General features: G+C 45.3%; 1 protein-coding gene across 1 annotated transcript in view; it reads right to left on the reverse strand.

Annotated features, from left to right (window-relative positions):
• wnk1b (WNK lysine deficient protein kinase 1b) overlaps window positions 1-15,216 on the reverse strand; it is a 187,913-nt gene extending 172,697 nt beyond the window's left edge. Inside the window, 2 exon segments of the mRNA XM_038978040.1 lie at window positions 11,014-12,484; window positions 14,405-15,216. Of these exon segments, the coding sequence (XP_038833968.1) occupies window positions 11,014-11,826 (813 nt within the window). The 5' untranslated portion in view covers window positions 11,827-12,484; window positions 14,405-15,216.
• Window positions 15,217-16,532: the final 1,316 nt, after the last annotated feature.

A 16,532-nucleotide genomic window follows, 5' to 3' on the forward strand; every position in this document is an offset into this window, starting at 1 on the left:
CTGTGTGTCTGTCGTTCCACAAACAGCATGGGCTTTACAAAACTCTTTCCAGAAAATGATTTAGAGACAATCAGCATGACAGAAATTGATGACGGGCCAGAGAGAAGAGGTTAGTAATGGAGCCAATACGCTATGCTAGTAGCCTTGTCATTTTTGATCTTTTGTAGGCTGGTATTCAATAGGCAAAAATGTAGCAAAATAATGGTCTTCAGCACTAAAACTGAAAAGCATCTGGCAGAAGTAAATTCATCCAAACACACACATGTAGTATTTTATATATCTGATGTAACCACATGTTCATGAATCTGATGATTTAATCATCGAGTCCATTCAAAACACCAGGGACATTAACACGGAAGTATGACGTAGGAACGAGTCACTTGCATTGTTTATAATGGGAGGTAAAACAGAGGTGGAGGTGGGGGAGCAGGCAGGAGGTGTAGGGGTGAGCAGGCAGGAGGTGTAGGGGTGAGCAGGCAGGAGGTGTAGGGGTGAGCAGGCAGGAGGTGTAGGGGTGAGCAGGCAGGAGGTGTAGGGGTGAGCAGGCAGGAGGTGTAAGGGGGGAGCCAGCAGGAGGTGTAGGGGTGAGCAGGCAGGAGGTGTAGGGGTGAGCAGGCAGGAGGTGTAGGGGTGAGCAGGCAGGAGGTGTAGGGGTGAGCAGGCAGGAGGTGTAGGGGTGAGCAGGCAGGAGGTGTAGGGGTGAGCAGGCAGGAGGTGTAGGGGTGAGCCGGCAGGAGGTGTAGGGGTGAGCCGGCAGGAGGTGTAGGGGGGAGGCGGCAGGAGGTGTAGGGGTGAGGCGGCAGGAGGTGTAGGGGTGAGCAGGCAGGAGGTGTAGGGGTGAGCAGGCAGGAGGTGTAGGGGTGAGCAGGCAGGAGGTGTAGGGGTGAGCAGGCAGGAGGTGTAGGGGTGAGCCGGCAGGAGGTGTAGGGGGGAGCCGGCAGGAGGTGTAGGGGTGAGCAGGCAGGAGGTGTAGGGGGGAGCCGGCAGGAGGTGTAGGGGTGAGCAGGCAGGAGGTGTAGGGGGGAGCCGGCAGGAGGTGTAGGGGTGAGCAGTGAAAACGTGAGCAGTTTACTGCCTTCAAGAGAAGAGAAAAATGTTTTCTTTTTAACTCAGAGTCTTGGTTGGCCCTGAGGAAATCTGGGGAATTACAGCAAGCATCTTCACATAGTTTAGATCCCCATCTCAGGAGGAGCGGAGAGAAAGAACAAGCCTTGGCATGCCACCATGTCTCTCCCCTTCTTTCGCTCCCTTTAAAAAGACCGGCATTGAAACTTACAGGAGATCACCAATTCAGTGCTGTAGGTAGCATAGCGGTTAAGAGCGTTGGGTCAGTAACCGAAAGGTCACTGGTTCAAATCCACGAACCAGCAAGATGGGAAATCTGCCGTTCTGCCTTTGAGCAAGGCAGTTAACCCACAACAACAACTGCTCCCCGGGTGCCGATGACGATAAAGGCAGCCCCTCGCACGTCTCTGATTCAGAGGGGTTGGGTTAAATGCAGAAGAGACATTTTGGTTGAATGCATTCAGTTGTACAACTGACTAGGTATCCACCTTCCCTTTCTTTCAGAGCAGGCCAGGCTGACCTGCTTTATGTTAGCTATTAGCCTAGCATTTAGCCTATTGCTGTTGAGTTTCTAGCTTTTAGTCTACTGCAGTTGGGACTTTTAGCATTTAGCCTAGCGCTCTGTGCTACTGAGGAGAGATGGGCTGTGAAAATAAAGAGCAGACAGTTAGCTTAAAATGTGAGAACAGACAAGCATCTCTGACGAAAACGAGAAAGACAGAAAAACCAAAAAGTAGAGGAAGACAGCGAGATGGAAAGAGAGAGACACAGAGAGAGCGACACACACACAGAGAGAGACAGCTAGAGACAGAGAGAGAGCGCGAATGAGAGAGAGAGCGAGAAAGCACAGCTGGGTCATGCTTCTTCAGAGGTAAATCATACAGCCTGTCTGACGCAGGCGCTTCACTTGTCCCCAATTCCCCCAGCCTTGTTCACGGCCCTGTTACAGAACAACCCCACTGTCACACAGGCGCTTCACTTGTCCCCAATTCCCCCAGCCTTGTTCACGGCCCTGTTACAGAATAACCCCACTGTCGCTCTAGTGTAGCCTAGTCTGACTGCTGCCGCAACTCAAACCACGCAAATCCTCTACACCACACTGCGCCACTCAAAAACCTTATCCCACCCACAAGGCTCTGACAGAGAGAGGGGGAGGTAAGAGAGAGACAAATGCTTTCAGCAGACACGGAGCCCAAAGACGAAACCAGACGGACAAATTTACTAGCTGAGTGATAAAATGCCAAGCAGAAGAGAGAGAGAACGAGAAAGAATTTAAAAAAAATAACTGTCAATCATATCTTTCAGAGTCAAGGCAAACATTCAGTAGATTTCCATTACAGACTGATGTTCCTGTATCTCACACTCAAAACGTGTAAACGCACACACTCAAGATACACACACCACAAGGAAGGAGGACAGAGTTTGTAAATGAAGGAAGCGCAGCCCCTTCGCCTCTGCTCTGTCTTCCTCTGACCCAACACTGACACACACACAAAGTACTTCAACAATGAATCAAGGGAAGAGAAGGGAAATGGCTGTGGCTCAGATCCATGGGATTGGGTTTCTTCCTCCTCTCGCTCTGGCTGTCAAAAATGGCACCCTATTCCCTTTATAGTGCACTACCTTTGATCAGGGCTCTGGTTAAAAGTAGTGCACTATAAAAAGAATAGGTGGCGATTTGGCACTCCTCCTCTCTGTTCACATCCTCTGCATTATTCACTGATGACGACACGATGGCTGTGTCCCAGAACTCCCTACATAGTGCACCATTTCCTACATAGTGCACTACTTTTGAGCCAGTGCACCAGCCTAAATAGGGAATAGTGTGTAATTTGGGATCAAGCTCTTGCTCTCTCCCCTGCTCACTTAGCCTCTGAGATCTCAGTGTGTGTGTGTGTGTGTGTGTGTGTGTGTGTGTCTTAGCTGCAGGGCAGACAAGGCAGAGTCACCTCCCTCACAAATTCCTTTACTCTGATTACTAACATCTCTGTGATAAGCCCCAGAGCTCAGGGCCGACTGAAGGATTACGTCAGAGCAGAGAGAGACCTCCAGTATGACCTCTTAGTCCATTACTGTGTTGTAATATAGAATAACTGGGTCAATTTACATCTTCTACATTCTTTATGGCAGTTTTTTCCCCAAAAATGTCTTGCTTCAGTGTGTGTGTGTGTGTGTGTGTGTGTCATGCGCGTGTGTGTCGCTGTGTGTGTGTGTGTGTGTGTGTGTGTGTGTGTGTGTGTGTGTGTCATGCGCGTGTGTGTCGCTGTGTGTGTAGGCCTAGACTTTCCTTGGCGCAGGTCCTGGACCTGTAGCATAATGGAAGAAGGAAGGAGAGCCAAATGTAAGTGAAGAGTCTACATGACAACCAGTTTAAGGGCCATTAGAGCAGCACTCTGGGTCTACGTCCCAAATGGAGCCCTATTCACGATTTAGTGCACTACAAATAGGGCTCTGGTGAAAAGTAGTGTACTATATAGGGAATAGGTTGCTGTTTGGGCAGCAAAATTCTGCTGTCTACTCTCCACTACAACACAAGGTCACACAGACCTGATAGGAACCACAGGAAACACGTCAGCGAGGGGGAGAGGGGGGAAAAGAGAGAAAAAGAGACAGACGGATGGCTAGAGGAATGGGGTGTTGCGCAAACTGTGAGTCAGGTTCTGTTTCTATCACTCTGCGAAAGCAGAATGAAGAACGTGTCTCCTAAAATGAGAGGGTTTACAGGTCTCCTCCACTGAGTTACAATAACACTGCTTTGTTTCCACTGTCCTGTCCTCTCTCTGACATCTTAGGACACGAGAGAGATGAGGTAAAAGAAAGAGCGATGAGACTCATGAGGTGAAAGCGAGAGAAAGCACAAAATAAATAAAAAAGCCCAGAGAATAAGCTCAGAGCAAATATAATCTTTAGTAGCCCTGTTTTATCTAGCAGCAATCTCTTCTCTGCCTACTTGCACCATTATAATTCCTGTGAAAGGAAAACCAAAGTGAGAGTGAGACATGAGATATATATGAATGAGACTCATGCGATACATGAGGTGAAAGCCAGAGAAAGCACTGAAAGAACAGAGCTACGAGAGCGAGTACTCAGAGCATATACAGAGCATTCAGAAAGTATTCAGACCCCTTGACTTTTTCCACATTTTGGTACGTTACAGCCTCAATCTAAAATTGATTCAATAGATTTTCCCCCCTCATCAATCTACCCCACAATACCCCATAATGACAAAGCAAAAACAGGTTTTTAGAACTGTTTGCCCCCCCCCAAAAAAATTAAATACATTAACTGAAATATCACATTTACAAGTATTCAGATCCTTTACTCAGTACTTTGTTGAAGCACCTTGGCAGCGATTACAGCCTCGAGTCTTCTTGGGTATGACGCTACAAGCTTGGCACACCTGTATTTGGGGAGTTTCCTCCATTCTTCTCTGCAGATCCTCTCAAGCTCTGTCAGGTTGGATAGGGAGCGTCGCTACACAGCTATTTTCAGGTCTCTCCAGAGATGTTCGATCAGGTTCAAGTCCGGGCTCTGGCGGGGCCATTCAATGACATTCAGAGACTTGTCCCAAAACCACTCCTGCGTTGTCATGGCTGTGTGCTTAGGGTCGTTTTCCTCTTGGAAGGTGAACCTTCACCCCAGTCTGAGGTCCTGAGCCCTAATCTATGGATTTCACGACTGGGAATACAGATGGTCACAGATACTAGGGATGCACGATATATCAGTGAACATATCAGAATCGGACGATATTAGCTAAAAATGCCAACATCGGTATTGGCCGATGTCTAGTTTAACGGCGATGTGCAAAACTGATGTCAAAGCTGACGTGCATACCTATTTCACGTAGGTACATGACGTAATGATGCCACGTAAAATGCTGCGGTACACATGCAACACAGCATTCCTAACCTAGCTCACAATGTCTACTGTGTGGATCAAGCAGTCAACAAGTCCAGCAGTCATTTGAAAGAGTAACAAAATTTCAGTGAGACAACTCAAAGGCGAAATCCATTAAAGCCAAGATAAAGCAATTCATTGCCCTTGACAATCAACCGTTCTCTGTAGTGGGTGATGTTGGCTTTTGCCAACTGGTCGAGCACCAGTACACACAACCAAGTGCGCTATTTTTCAGATGTTGCCCTACCGGAGTTACACAGTAATAGCGTCACTGCTATTAGCTTCACGACATACATACTATGGAACGCCGTTTGGGTCTTTGCGTGTCAAAAAAGATACAGTAGCACTGTCAAAGCTGTACAAAAAAGTCTGCAAACAAGCAAACACCGGCCATGAACGATGTGTTTACAATACCGCGTTGGTAATAAAGCATAATTTGTTCGACCGCAACTTCTGGGGTAGCTAGCTTTAGCTTGGTACCTAGCTAGCACCAATACAACCAGCCTGAAAACAATGACCAGTAAAAACTGCATTATTCTTAGCAATGATTTCAGAATCCTTGTGAGTAAGTATTAGCTAGGTTGCCATTTGTTATTCGCCTATTGAAATTGAACTTCAGTTCATGAAAATAAATAGCTAGCCAGCTACTTAACCCTGTTGCCCAAACTAATGTTATAAGCAGCCAGCTAGCTTCATCTGGCTAGTGAGGCTCAACCAGACTGGGTTATGTATGTGTTGTGAAGCTAGCCACAGTAAGAATTAGCCACAAGTGCAATTTGCGGTTTGCCTTCAAAATAAAAGTATGTCATTGACAGTGATGCAAATGAATACAAATAGTATTTGTATTTTGAAGGCTAACCAAAGTCCACTGTTGTGGCTAATCCTTATTGTGACTAGCTTCACATAGATGGGTCTGACCACCAATCAAAAAATAACTGCCTTATTATCTAAAATAACCCTAATTTATGACACCTAGCTATTTAGTTAGCTAGGTAACTATAGCTACTTAAGATTGTCGTTTTGCTATGTTGTTTTTAATGACCAGCACTGTAGGTGCGCGAGACAACTTTACCAGCATCATAGCATACGTATCGATGTATCGTTGTGACATATAAAATACGAGAGTGTAATCAATGTGTAATAACTACTTAAAAAATGTATGAACGCGTTAAATTATTATGTGACGTGCAGTCATATTCAGGTCCTGATTGGTCAAAGTGTTATTTGACATGTATCTTTTTTGACACGCAAACGGCGTTCCATAGAAATCCTGGTTGAGAATGAAACGACTGAACAAATGAACAACGACACAGCACAGCAAGTAAGTGAAAGAAATAAGTTTTGATTATGTTTTACTAGTAATGGGTACATACGTAAATGCCAACAAAATAACTTTTTGGTCAGTGTGGTGTGTGTAACCTTTATTTAACTAGGCAAGTCAGTTAAGAACAAATTCTTATTTACGGTGACGGCCTACCCCGGCCAAACCTGGATGACACTGGGCCAATTGTGTGCCGCCCTATGGGACTCCCTATGGGCAGGATGTGATACAGCCTGGATTCGAACCAGGGACTGTAGTGACGCCTCTTGCACTGAGATGCAGTGCCTTAGACCGCTGCGTTCGTGTGTGTGTTAAATAGTTAACTGTAGAATGCTAGAATGCTTAAAAGGCCACTAAAATTGTAAATATCGGTATTGTTTTTTGCGGGTGCATCATATCGGTGCATCACTAACAGATACCTTTAAAAAAAATGGCCTCACAATAGGCCTCAGGAACTTTCGCTGTATTTTTGTGCATTGAAATTGTCATCAATAAAATGTAATTGTGTTCGGTGTCCGTAGCTTATGCCTGCCCATACCATAACCCCACCGTCTGTTCACAACATTGACAAACAAACCGCTCGCCTACACGACGCCATACAAGTGGTCTATGATTGTGAGGCCGGTGGGACATACTGACAAATTCTCTAAAACAAAGTTGGAGGTGGCTTATGGTAGAGAAATTAACATTAAATTATCTGGCAACAGCTCTGGTGGACATTCCTTCAGTCAGTATGTCAATTGCACACTCCCTCAAAACTTGAGTCATCTTTGGCATTGTCTTGTGTGACAAAACGTCACATTTTAGAGTGGCCTTTTATTGTCCCCAGCATAAGGTGCATCTGTGTAATGATCATGCTGTTTAAAATCAGCTTCTTGATATGCCACAGCTGTCAGGTGGATGGATTATCTTGGCAAAGGAGAAATGCTCACTACTAACAGGGATGTAAACAAACCATTATGGTGTCATTTCAGAACCCGTCAACCATCCCGCTCAGTTTGAGAGTTTGAGAAGGAGACCAAGTGATGCTGCAGTACTGAAGTCAACCCCCCTCTTAGTCTCTCTTTCTCCCTCACTTCCCACAAAAGAAACAAAACAGAGTTTAGCTTATCTCCAGAACTTCTCATAAATAACTTAACGTTCCACAAAGCTTAGCTGACTGCAGTCTCCTAGCTCACAGTCATATCCCTGTGCCCTAATTCCATACAAGGAAGATGAAATAAAGAATAGAGTTCCCGTGGCGGCGAAGGATATAAATTGCAAATATCAGTCAAGTATATAGAGGGGTAGGCTAAGTAATTAAAAAGAGTGACTGCCTTCATAAAGCAACAAATCCCTTTGAAAACGGCCTATGTGGAATCGATATGAGTCAGAAACAGTTATTCTAGTGTCCAAATTTACTACAAAGTGTAAATAGGATGAAGTCAGTCTGGTCAAAAACGGAGTTTGGAACATCTGCGTGTCACATCGGGTAAATGAAGGTGGGGGTGTCCACTTACCCACTAACATAGGGTGAACAGCTGTGGAGATTGCCCTCTACCCAATAGCATAGACAGTGAGACAGACCTGCCCAGCAGCTCTGACTGTTTACATAAGATAACACGTAGCACTTTGTGTACTTGAGAAATACTGCATCAAACACCTTCGATGGATGAAAAATTGTGCATCTAAAAACATCCTCGGCCAAAATGTAAAAATGAATTACAGATTTCTGGGGACGTTGAGGAAATGAAATAGGCTTCCGCATCTAGTGTCTCATGAGGGACAAACACCATTAACCAAAAGTGGAAATCGGTCAGGAGACACACCTCTAAGACTGAAATCTAGTTTTTCTAATGAGCAACAGAAAAACACACGTGCCAATCGGCGTGTTCAGTGGCTCTTTAAGATCCTATCACAGTTTTAAAAAATTAGCAGCATAGAAAGTCATACAAAAACCTAAACTTAAGAGAAAGACATTTCAAAGTAACGTTAGGTTAAATCTGTCCCCAAACACGGGCCTCACGAGTGGAACAGCGGTCTAAGGCACTGTATTGCAGTGTTTGAGGCGTCACTACAGATTCGGTTTCGATCCCGGGTTGTGTCGCAGCCGGCGGTGCACAATTGGCCCAGAGTCATCCGGGTTAGGTGGAGGTTTGGCCAGCTGGGATGTCCTTGTCCCATCGTGTCCTAGCGACTACTTGTGGCGGCCGGCTCATGCACGCTGACATCGGTCGCCAGTAGTACAGTGGTTCCTCAGACACATTGGTGAGGCTGGCTTCTGGGTTAAGTGAGCTGTGTGTCAAGAAGCAGTGCGGCTTGGCGGGGTCGTGTTTCGGAGGAGGCATGGCTCTCTTGACCTTCGCCTCTCCCGAGTCCGTACGGGAGTTGCAGCAATGGGACAAGACTAACTTGCACCCCCCCCCCCCCCCAAAAAAACACAAAAAAAAGTGTATTAATAGATTTTTTAAATTATGTCCTCAAACATAGACAATCTGCATTGAGAAAGAGACCACAGAAATTCTCTCTCAAGTCCAGCATGAATTGCATTAGAATAACGCTCAGAGGTGCTCGGTCCCTCCCCCTCTACTTAGCCCGGTGCTCAAAAACCTTGAAATTCCCTCTAAAACACGACCGCCGACAAGGGCAACATCCCAAATGGCACCCTATTCCCCATAGAGTGCACTATTTCTGACCAGAGCCCTATGGGCCTTGCCGCCTTTGTCAACAGTAGTGCAATAAATAGGGAGCCGTTTGGGACGCAGCCTAGATTATTCTTCTTCATTTCCCCCCACTGTCCCTCAAGTTCAGAAAACATTGACCAATTAAAATGTGGTTTCCTTCTAGAGTTCCTCCGCCCAACAACCAACTCTCAGCCCTGGCCTACAAAAGGACAGAGGGCCACTGCAGCATACAAGGCCAGGCACTCCTCTGTGTGTGTGTGTGTGTGTGTGTGTGTCTCCACTTCCCCTTTTCATTCTGCTCCCTCTCTTTGTCAAAGGCAAACATTGTCATCAACCCCTCGCTGCGCCTACTCATGACCTACGACCCCACTACCCCTCCCCTCCTCCCTCCTTTCTTTCCCTCCATCCTTCTTTCATTCCCTCTGGGATGGGACTGCTTTGGATCAGCTATTGAGGGATGCCCAACACCCCCCCCCCGCAACTCTTCACACACGTCACACAAACAGTCACCGACCAATTCCAGATGCTCTCATGACGCCACGCCCACCCAGGCAGCGTGTGAGAGCGTGTGTGGTGTGTGTAACCCCACTCCCACTACTTCATCCCATGTCAGTAGAAGTGCATAGTCTGTCTTACAAAACTGTCTGACAAACACAAACAGTCATCCATCCATAGGATTACCCAGCCAGCAGGCCCAATAGCGGTCTTAACACTACATGCAATGTACATTATGTTACCTGTGGTTAGAGTGGATACACACATTTACATAACATAACCTTAATCTACAGACCAGGAGCTCTTTATAGACATTAAGAATTCACTATTGGATGAGCTGCCTGGATGATGCTTGAAGGGGCATCGTCACGTCCACATGCGATCAGCTGCAACCAGGCGACTGAGTGATGTGATTCAAATCCACGGTTGTGGATTATAGGGGAGGACTGTGGTTGGACAGTTTTCTAGTATCTGAGCCCAACTGACTGTATGACTAACAAGTTGTAGCGTAAGTCATAGTGACAACAACCGTTGTAAGTAGCATCTAGGCCACAGAGCTGGGACCAGGGCTCAGTCACAACTCACAAGCATCTCTTTGAAAGAAAAGGCGGCAGAACAAGTGAATTTCAGCAGAGAGGGAGAAACAGCATCTTGTGACTCCTACTCAGGAGGAAAACAGCTTTATTGCAGTGAGTGACCTGAACGCACTCTAAATGAGAACCTACTGAGTTTCATTAACAACATGGTTAACATGGACCCCTTGTAATGTGTTCCAAATGGTGCCCTTTTCCCTTTACTGTGCCCCTGAAGCTCTGGTCAAAGTGGTCGATTATAAAGGGAATAGGGTGCCATTAGAGAGACACCCCGAGTTACAGCTGTTTAACCCCAAGGTGTTATTTTTAAACTAACCTCCGCCCCTGCTTACCTGACCCCAAACTGAGGCACCTTCGTGGAGGGATTTGGGAGTTAGTTATCAGTGACCGTATCACAGAGCCAAGCAACCAACTGCTCCTTCCACCACGTGAGCTAGAGCTGTGCTAGATTCTAAACGGAGCTGTGAATTCAACTAAGATCCAGTCATATGACTGGCTGGCTGCCAAACGTGAAACTTTATAGCGGACATGTTCCTCTCTCTCTCTCTCCAGGCTTCTTCAATGAATGACCCACATTAAGCACTATGGGAACCATGACCACAAAAACAACTTCTCGTACAGAATAAGAATGTAGAAACTAGCAACAACATCCTGTGTGCCATTCTGTCTGTCTGGGCTGTTGCATCGGCACCCGCAAGTTGCACCCTTGCTGGGCATCATCTTACCTCCGCGCTGCTCTGACATCATCCATCTATCAACCCTGTGTGATCTTTATCAGACGAGGTATAGCAAGCTACATCCTTCCTTCCGCACCTTATCTGTATCTTCATACCTGGGAAATTTTGTGTACGCCAATCTATTTAGGTACTTTAGTTTGCCACTACAATAATTGAGTATAATAAAACATTGCTTAAAATGTTACCCAAAGCAGAGAGTAAGTAAGTAAAGAAGGATAGTAAATGATTGGGTTGTGTCTTACCTGCAGTTCGCACCACGCCACCTCCACTGTAGTCTCCGTATCCAGGCCCTTGTAGACCGTCTTGAAGGATCCGCGTCCGATCTCGATGTCAAACTTTAGGAAGCGTCCATCCAGCGAGGTCCCTATGGCCTTGGTCTCTACTTCCTCTATGTCGTCCTGAACCTTCTTCTCTGCTTCCCTCTTCTGCTCCTCTAATAGGGCCTTAGCGGCCCCCTTCTCCTTCTCCTCTCGCATCTCCTCTGTAACACTACCGCTCTCCTCCTCCGTGGGCTCCCCCGCTTTACTGGGCACCACCTCCTCGATTCCAGGAGCCTCTGCGGCGGCTAACGACAACAGCTTCTTTACTTTCTCTCCGCCGCAAACATCCAATACTGCCGTGCTTGGCTTTATCTGCACTACCATACCATCCACTCTAGTACCACCACCAACACTGGGCCCTAATACCGCAATACAAGTCCCATCCCCTCCTTCCTCATCTGCCTCCACCTCGGCCACCGCCAGACAAGGCTCGGGTACCACCACAGAGGGGACAGCCAGGGAGAGCCAGCCCAGGCTGGGGGGCTCACAGTCGGGCGGGGAGGTGAGGATGACGGCCTTGCTGGGGAGGTCTAAGGCGGTGGCGTTCGAGTCACAGATGACGCTGCGCCGGAAGAAGCGATGCTCGGCCTGTTTGGGGTCGCGGTCCATGGTGTGGCGGCGGCGGCGGACACCGTCGGTTCCCAAATTCTCACCAAGGTACGTGTCCGAGCTGGAACCATTCACATTCTTGGGCGGCGGAGGGAAAGGGGCAAGGAACTTGTCTGTTTCCGACATCTTGTTTTTTTTATTCCAGGGGGTGTGAGTGAGCAATGAGCAAAAAAAACTCCAAAATATAAAGTATAAATAAATTACAAGGAAGAACCAAAACTTGAGAAAAAGTAACTGTAAACCTCAACCAACAATAAACCAAAACTTTTGTTGTGAAGAACCAAACACCTGTGCGTCTTCCAAACAAACTCCTGAGAGGGGGGAAATATATAATATGGGTATATAAAATAAAACCTCTGGAGAAAACCCTCTGTGGAGTTTGGATGGGGGGAGAGTTAACTTAACCTCCTCTGTAAGTGTCACTTAACAACAACAGTTACTATAACTTTTACAGCGCTCAGGGGTGGTTGGGCCCAGAAGAGGGGGCGTTCTTTTATAAATGGAAAAGAACAGGAAACAGTCACAGAGGAGCAAGCGCTGATGATGACACACAAGGACCGTCAAATCCACACCATCCATCCTGTAGCGACCCAGAGATAGCCTTCATTGAGCATAAGGGACCACAAGAAGAGGAGGCCAGATAGTCTGTACTAGCAGGCTCAGGCTGACTGCTTGGGCCTGGACAGTGGACAGCCTCTGGCGTGTCTCTGTAGTGATGGTGGGGGAGGGGGAAATCTCACTCACACCATTAACTCCACTGCCTCCAAAGCCAGGTCCAGATTCACTAAAAGAGAACAGAGGGAGAGTGAAGGAATGAGGCAGAGAAGTTTGGTTTAATTGCATATCCAAATTTAAAGTAACTGTAAACCTCAACCCTGACTCTGCTTGACCTCAGGGTTACAGCGTAAAACAATTCAGAGAGTAGCTTGGTTTGGCATGCACTACTGCAGCTGCAGAACAGGAGACTTGGTTTTACACATCCCAAATTGCACTCTATTCCCTACATAGTACACTACTTTTGACCGGAGCTATTCCCTACATATAGTTTACTATATGGCAGTGGTTATCAAACCTCTCCTCAGGGGAACCCTAGCCGTTCCATGTATTTGATCTATTCCAGAACTAGCACACCTGATTCAACGTGTCAACAAATCATCAATCCCTTGAATAGGTGAATCAGGTGAGCTAGTTCAGAGCTACAAAAAAATTGTGAAAAGGTTAGTGCTATCTGGGATCCTTGGGACATCCCTACCTTAAACTTCCTGTAGGTTTTCGTTTCAACACCAGTTGTAACTAACCCGCTTCAGTTTATCAACCAGCTAAGTATTAGAATCAGGTGCGCTAGATTAGGGTTGGTGTAAAAACCTACAGAATGGTGCGCTCCAGGAACAGGGTTGGAGAGCCATGCATTAACCGTTTAGGAGTAGCGTCAGAGTTGGGATGTCCCAAGGATTCAGTTGAAACTTTTCCATTGTGGAAGGAAGAAGGGTCCCCGATGAGTGGTTTGAGAAGCACTGATATGGAAGTGTGCAATTTGGGACGTAAAACAGTGTGGCATCTAAAAACGAATTAGCTCGCTACCCATTCCATTACTCTTGTTCAGAAATGTATGGACATGTCTGAATATTAATTAAGCAAAAAATAATAATATTCCCCATAATTGTACTATCAATATTTTTCCACGAGTAATTTCCACTGGTAATGTATAATCTCGTTTACCAGATTTCTGACCATGCGCAGATAATTTATTAACTGAGATTTTCTTAGAAATGCCTAAATTAAGATAATAAATCCGAAATGACTGAAATGTAATTACAAAGAAAATTTAAAAAACATCTGAACCTGGTTAAACGTGACACACATGAATGACGTTGACGGGTCGTCAATCTGAGAATAAATGATCTCATTAATTTCGTGGGTCGAATCGATACCGTGAGCAAGCTAATATTATTATTATTGTTTTACACCGAAAAACATTGACGCTGCCAATAGTATCTGATAACGGTGACTCGAGTTTGTATTATATTTTCTTCCGATCATAAATGTTACGTTATTCATTTACCTTTATTGAAGAGTACGCTCTGTGGCCTTTCCCTTCCCACTCGTCTTTATAGCTAGCTAGCATAACTGGCTAACCATAGTGGAATAGTTCGCTAACTACACTTCTGCAGTGCTGTCTTGCCGTAGCTATAATGAATTCTACAACGAACAGGCACATCTATCGACTGTCAAGGGGTCTGTACCAAAGCGAGTGTACAGCGAAATAGTTATGTTATGTCGTCAACTTGGACAACTAGCTAGCTAACTGAGTCAGGTAAAAAACCTCGTGAGGAACATGAAAAAGAACGCAAGGTAGTCCTGGTTACTTTACGCTCGCGCTGGATATGGATAGTCTCGCGCATAAAATGACTTCCAGAGAGAGCGCACAATGCAGATAAATAGTTAGCGGTTGTTACAACAAACTAGCAGTAATTGCAATAGTGACCAATGCCAGGCATGTTAAGCAAACCCAGCCGATGCAACACAGAACGCCGATACGGTTTTCCACAGCACGCGCTATAGCGAGCCGTAGAAGTTAGCCAAAAAGCTATTTCGTAGCGAAACAGCCAAGAATCAAGCTAGTATACCTGGATGTCATTAGCCTGTGTGTCAATATGCATGCACTTTCCAGCTATATCAACAACATGATTGGTAAAGGCATTACCTTTTGTATCATGGCCATTCTCCCGTAGAAGATCGGTTGGTTGATACTTGAAGAGTAATTCAACAACAAAAAAATGCAACGATAGTCCTAGTTACTAGTATTAGAACACATTCGTTTTTTGTTTTTTTTTGTGCAAGAATAAACGCGTATATCTACATTCCAAAGTGACCGTATGCGTTCTCAAGACCGCCGTCTTTCATTGGCTTTAGCAGCTACCTCAAGCAGAGCGAGAAAGCCACGTTCATATCGGGGTTGTATCCGCTATGTATCCAGCAGTTCTTCTCTCCCTCCTATTAGATCAGAGCGGACAAAACTAATTCTCCATCTCTCAGCCGCAATTCAATTCCAGATGACCTCAATTTTACTCCATCTCCATGCGATTACTCAGCTACAGTTGTATTACGATGTGAACACAGAAAGAGCAAGACATCCACTGCGGTTCAATTCTCGTTCACTCGTCTGTTCCAATGACTCCGTTCGAATCGAATGCGCTTTTGTTATCCACAAAACAGCAGACAGAAAATGACAACACAATGTATGTAGGCAAAGACTCTCTCCTACGTGTCCACAGTCAGATGTTGCCGTTTCAGGTCGCTAGCATAGCCTGCATACAGCTGTTTCCCCTTGGTTAGCTTCATCCACAGATGTAAGGTTTGATGGAGCGCCGACTGTGCATCTGGTTGCTAACTGCTCTAGCCAAGCTATGCGCTTCCAAACTGCGTATTGACGTGGGGCCTCGTCAGCCAGTCGCGTTTTTTTTTTTTTTTTTTTTTTTTTTAATAAATCAAAGACCTGGGGGATCGCGCCTGCTTCCACACTGGCGAGACCGAAGCCAGCGATAGCAGACTGGCTTCAACATTTTATACGGATACACTGTCCAAAAAGACCATGGAGTATGGGGACATGTCACTTTTTATCCAGGGGAGAGTAGACTCAGACTGTCAACTTCCCTGCCCCCTAAATTGATTCAGCTATAACATAGTAGGCTAAGAAGAGCTCTTAACGTTACTGTCTCACAGTGATGCGTTATGATTTTGTGTGAGGTTGTTTTTTGTTGAAAATACCACTTTTTCATGTGGACAATGAACACCATTCATTTGAGCTTTTCTTAATGAGAATAATATACTTATTTGTAAATGTCAGAGTACTTATATTGAAATAACATTACAATTACATACATCTGATATAGCACCTGCGAAAAGTGCTTGTTTCCAGATGTTGGGATGAAGAGCCTGCGCAGAAGTGGATATTATCGAATTTGTAGTCAATGAAGGAGGAAGTATAATCCGACTATATTGACATTCATGATGTTTTGAAATCCATTTAAATTATGTAAAGTGTCTGAAATATATACTGTATATTACTTTGTGTGTTGTTCGAGTTGTGTGTCTGTCAAATTTAAAGTCCAGGTTCATCATTAAAAGTTATTCGTTTGGTCAGTGCAAATGTACTGCACTACAATTCCCAAGCACAACATTGACACACCGCGCGAGATCCACAAGGGGATTTTAGTTTTCATCGGATAATGATGTGTAAACCAGCCTAATGCGTTTGGCCCAATTCTTTCATCATAATGGATTGTCTTTGTCTGAAAGTTGTTGGTTGAATAAGGAATTGGAAACGTTGACATATGTCTTATTGTTTGTGATGGTCATTGTATTACATCACTGTATTGTTAATAACGTGCAAATCTTTCAGCCTCTTTCAGAAGTAGGCTAGTTTGAAAATGTGTATTTATAGGGTGGTACAATTTCCTGCATTTTTCACATAGTTTTAAAAGACATATACTGACTTCCATAGGCTACCAGAAGTCCAGAACCATTTACAACCACTCTGACATGAGATTTGTCATAACTCCAGAACTGATCATGAGTCTTTAATGATGAGAACCAGCTCTGGCCTGAGAAAGCCATGAAGTAGCTTCTCAACAGAAAATTACCATGTCAACTGGGATGATTTATTCTCTTCACGTTGTCCCATATGCAGCCTCTAACAATGGGACAGCCCTCTTTTGTAACTTCCTGTGTAAGATCCAAACCAGTCTCTTTCTCACACACACACACACAGTCTCTTCAGCAGCTCTTCTATTCAGCTGACAGTTCAATGTAGATCGATGTAGACAGCCCTC

This window comes from Salvelinus namaycush, chromosome 38, assembly GCF_016432855.1.
Source record: "Salvelinus namaycush isolate Seneca chromosome 38, SaNama_1.0, whole genome shotgun sequence".
In the NCBI taxonomy this organism is placed as follows: Eukaryota; Metazoa; Chordata; class Actinopteri; order Salmoniformes; family Salmonidae; genus Salvelinus; species Salvelinus namaycush.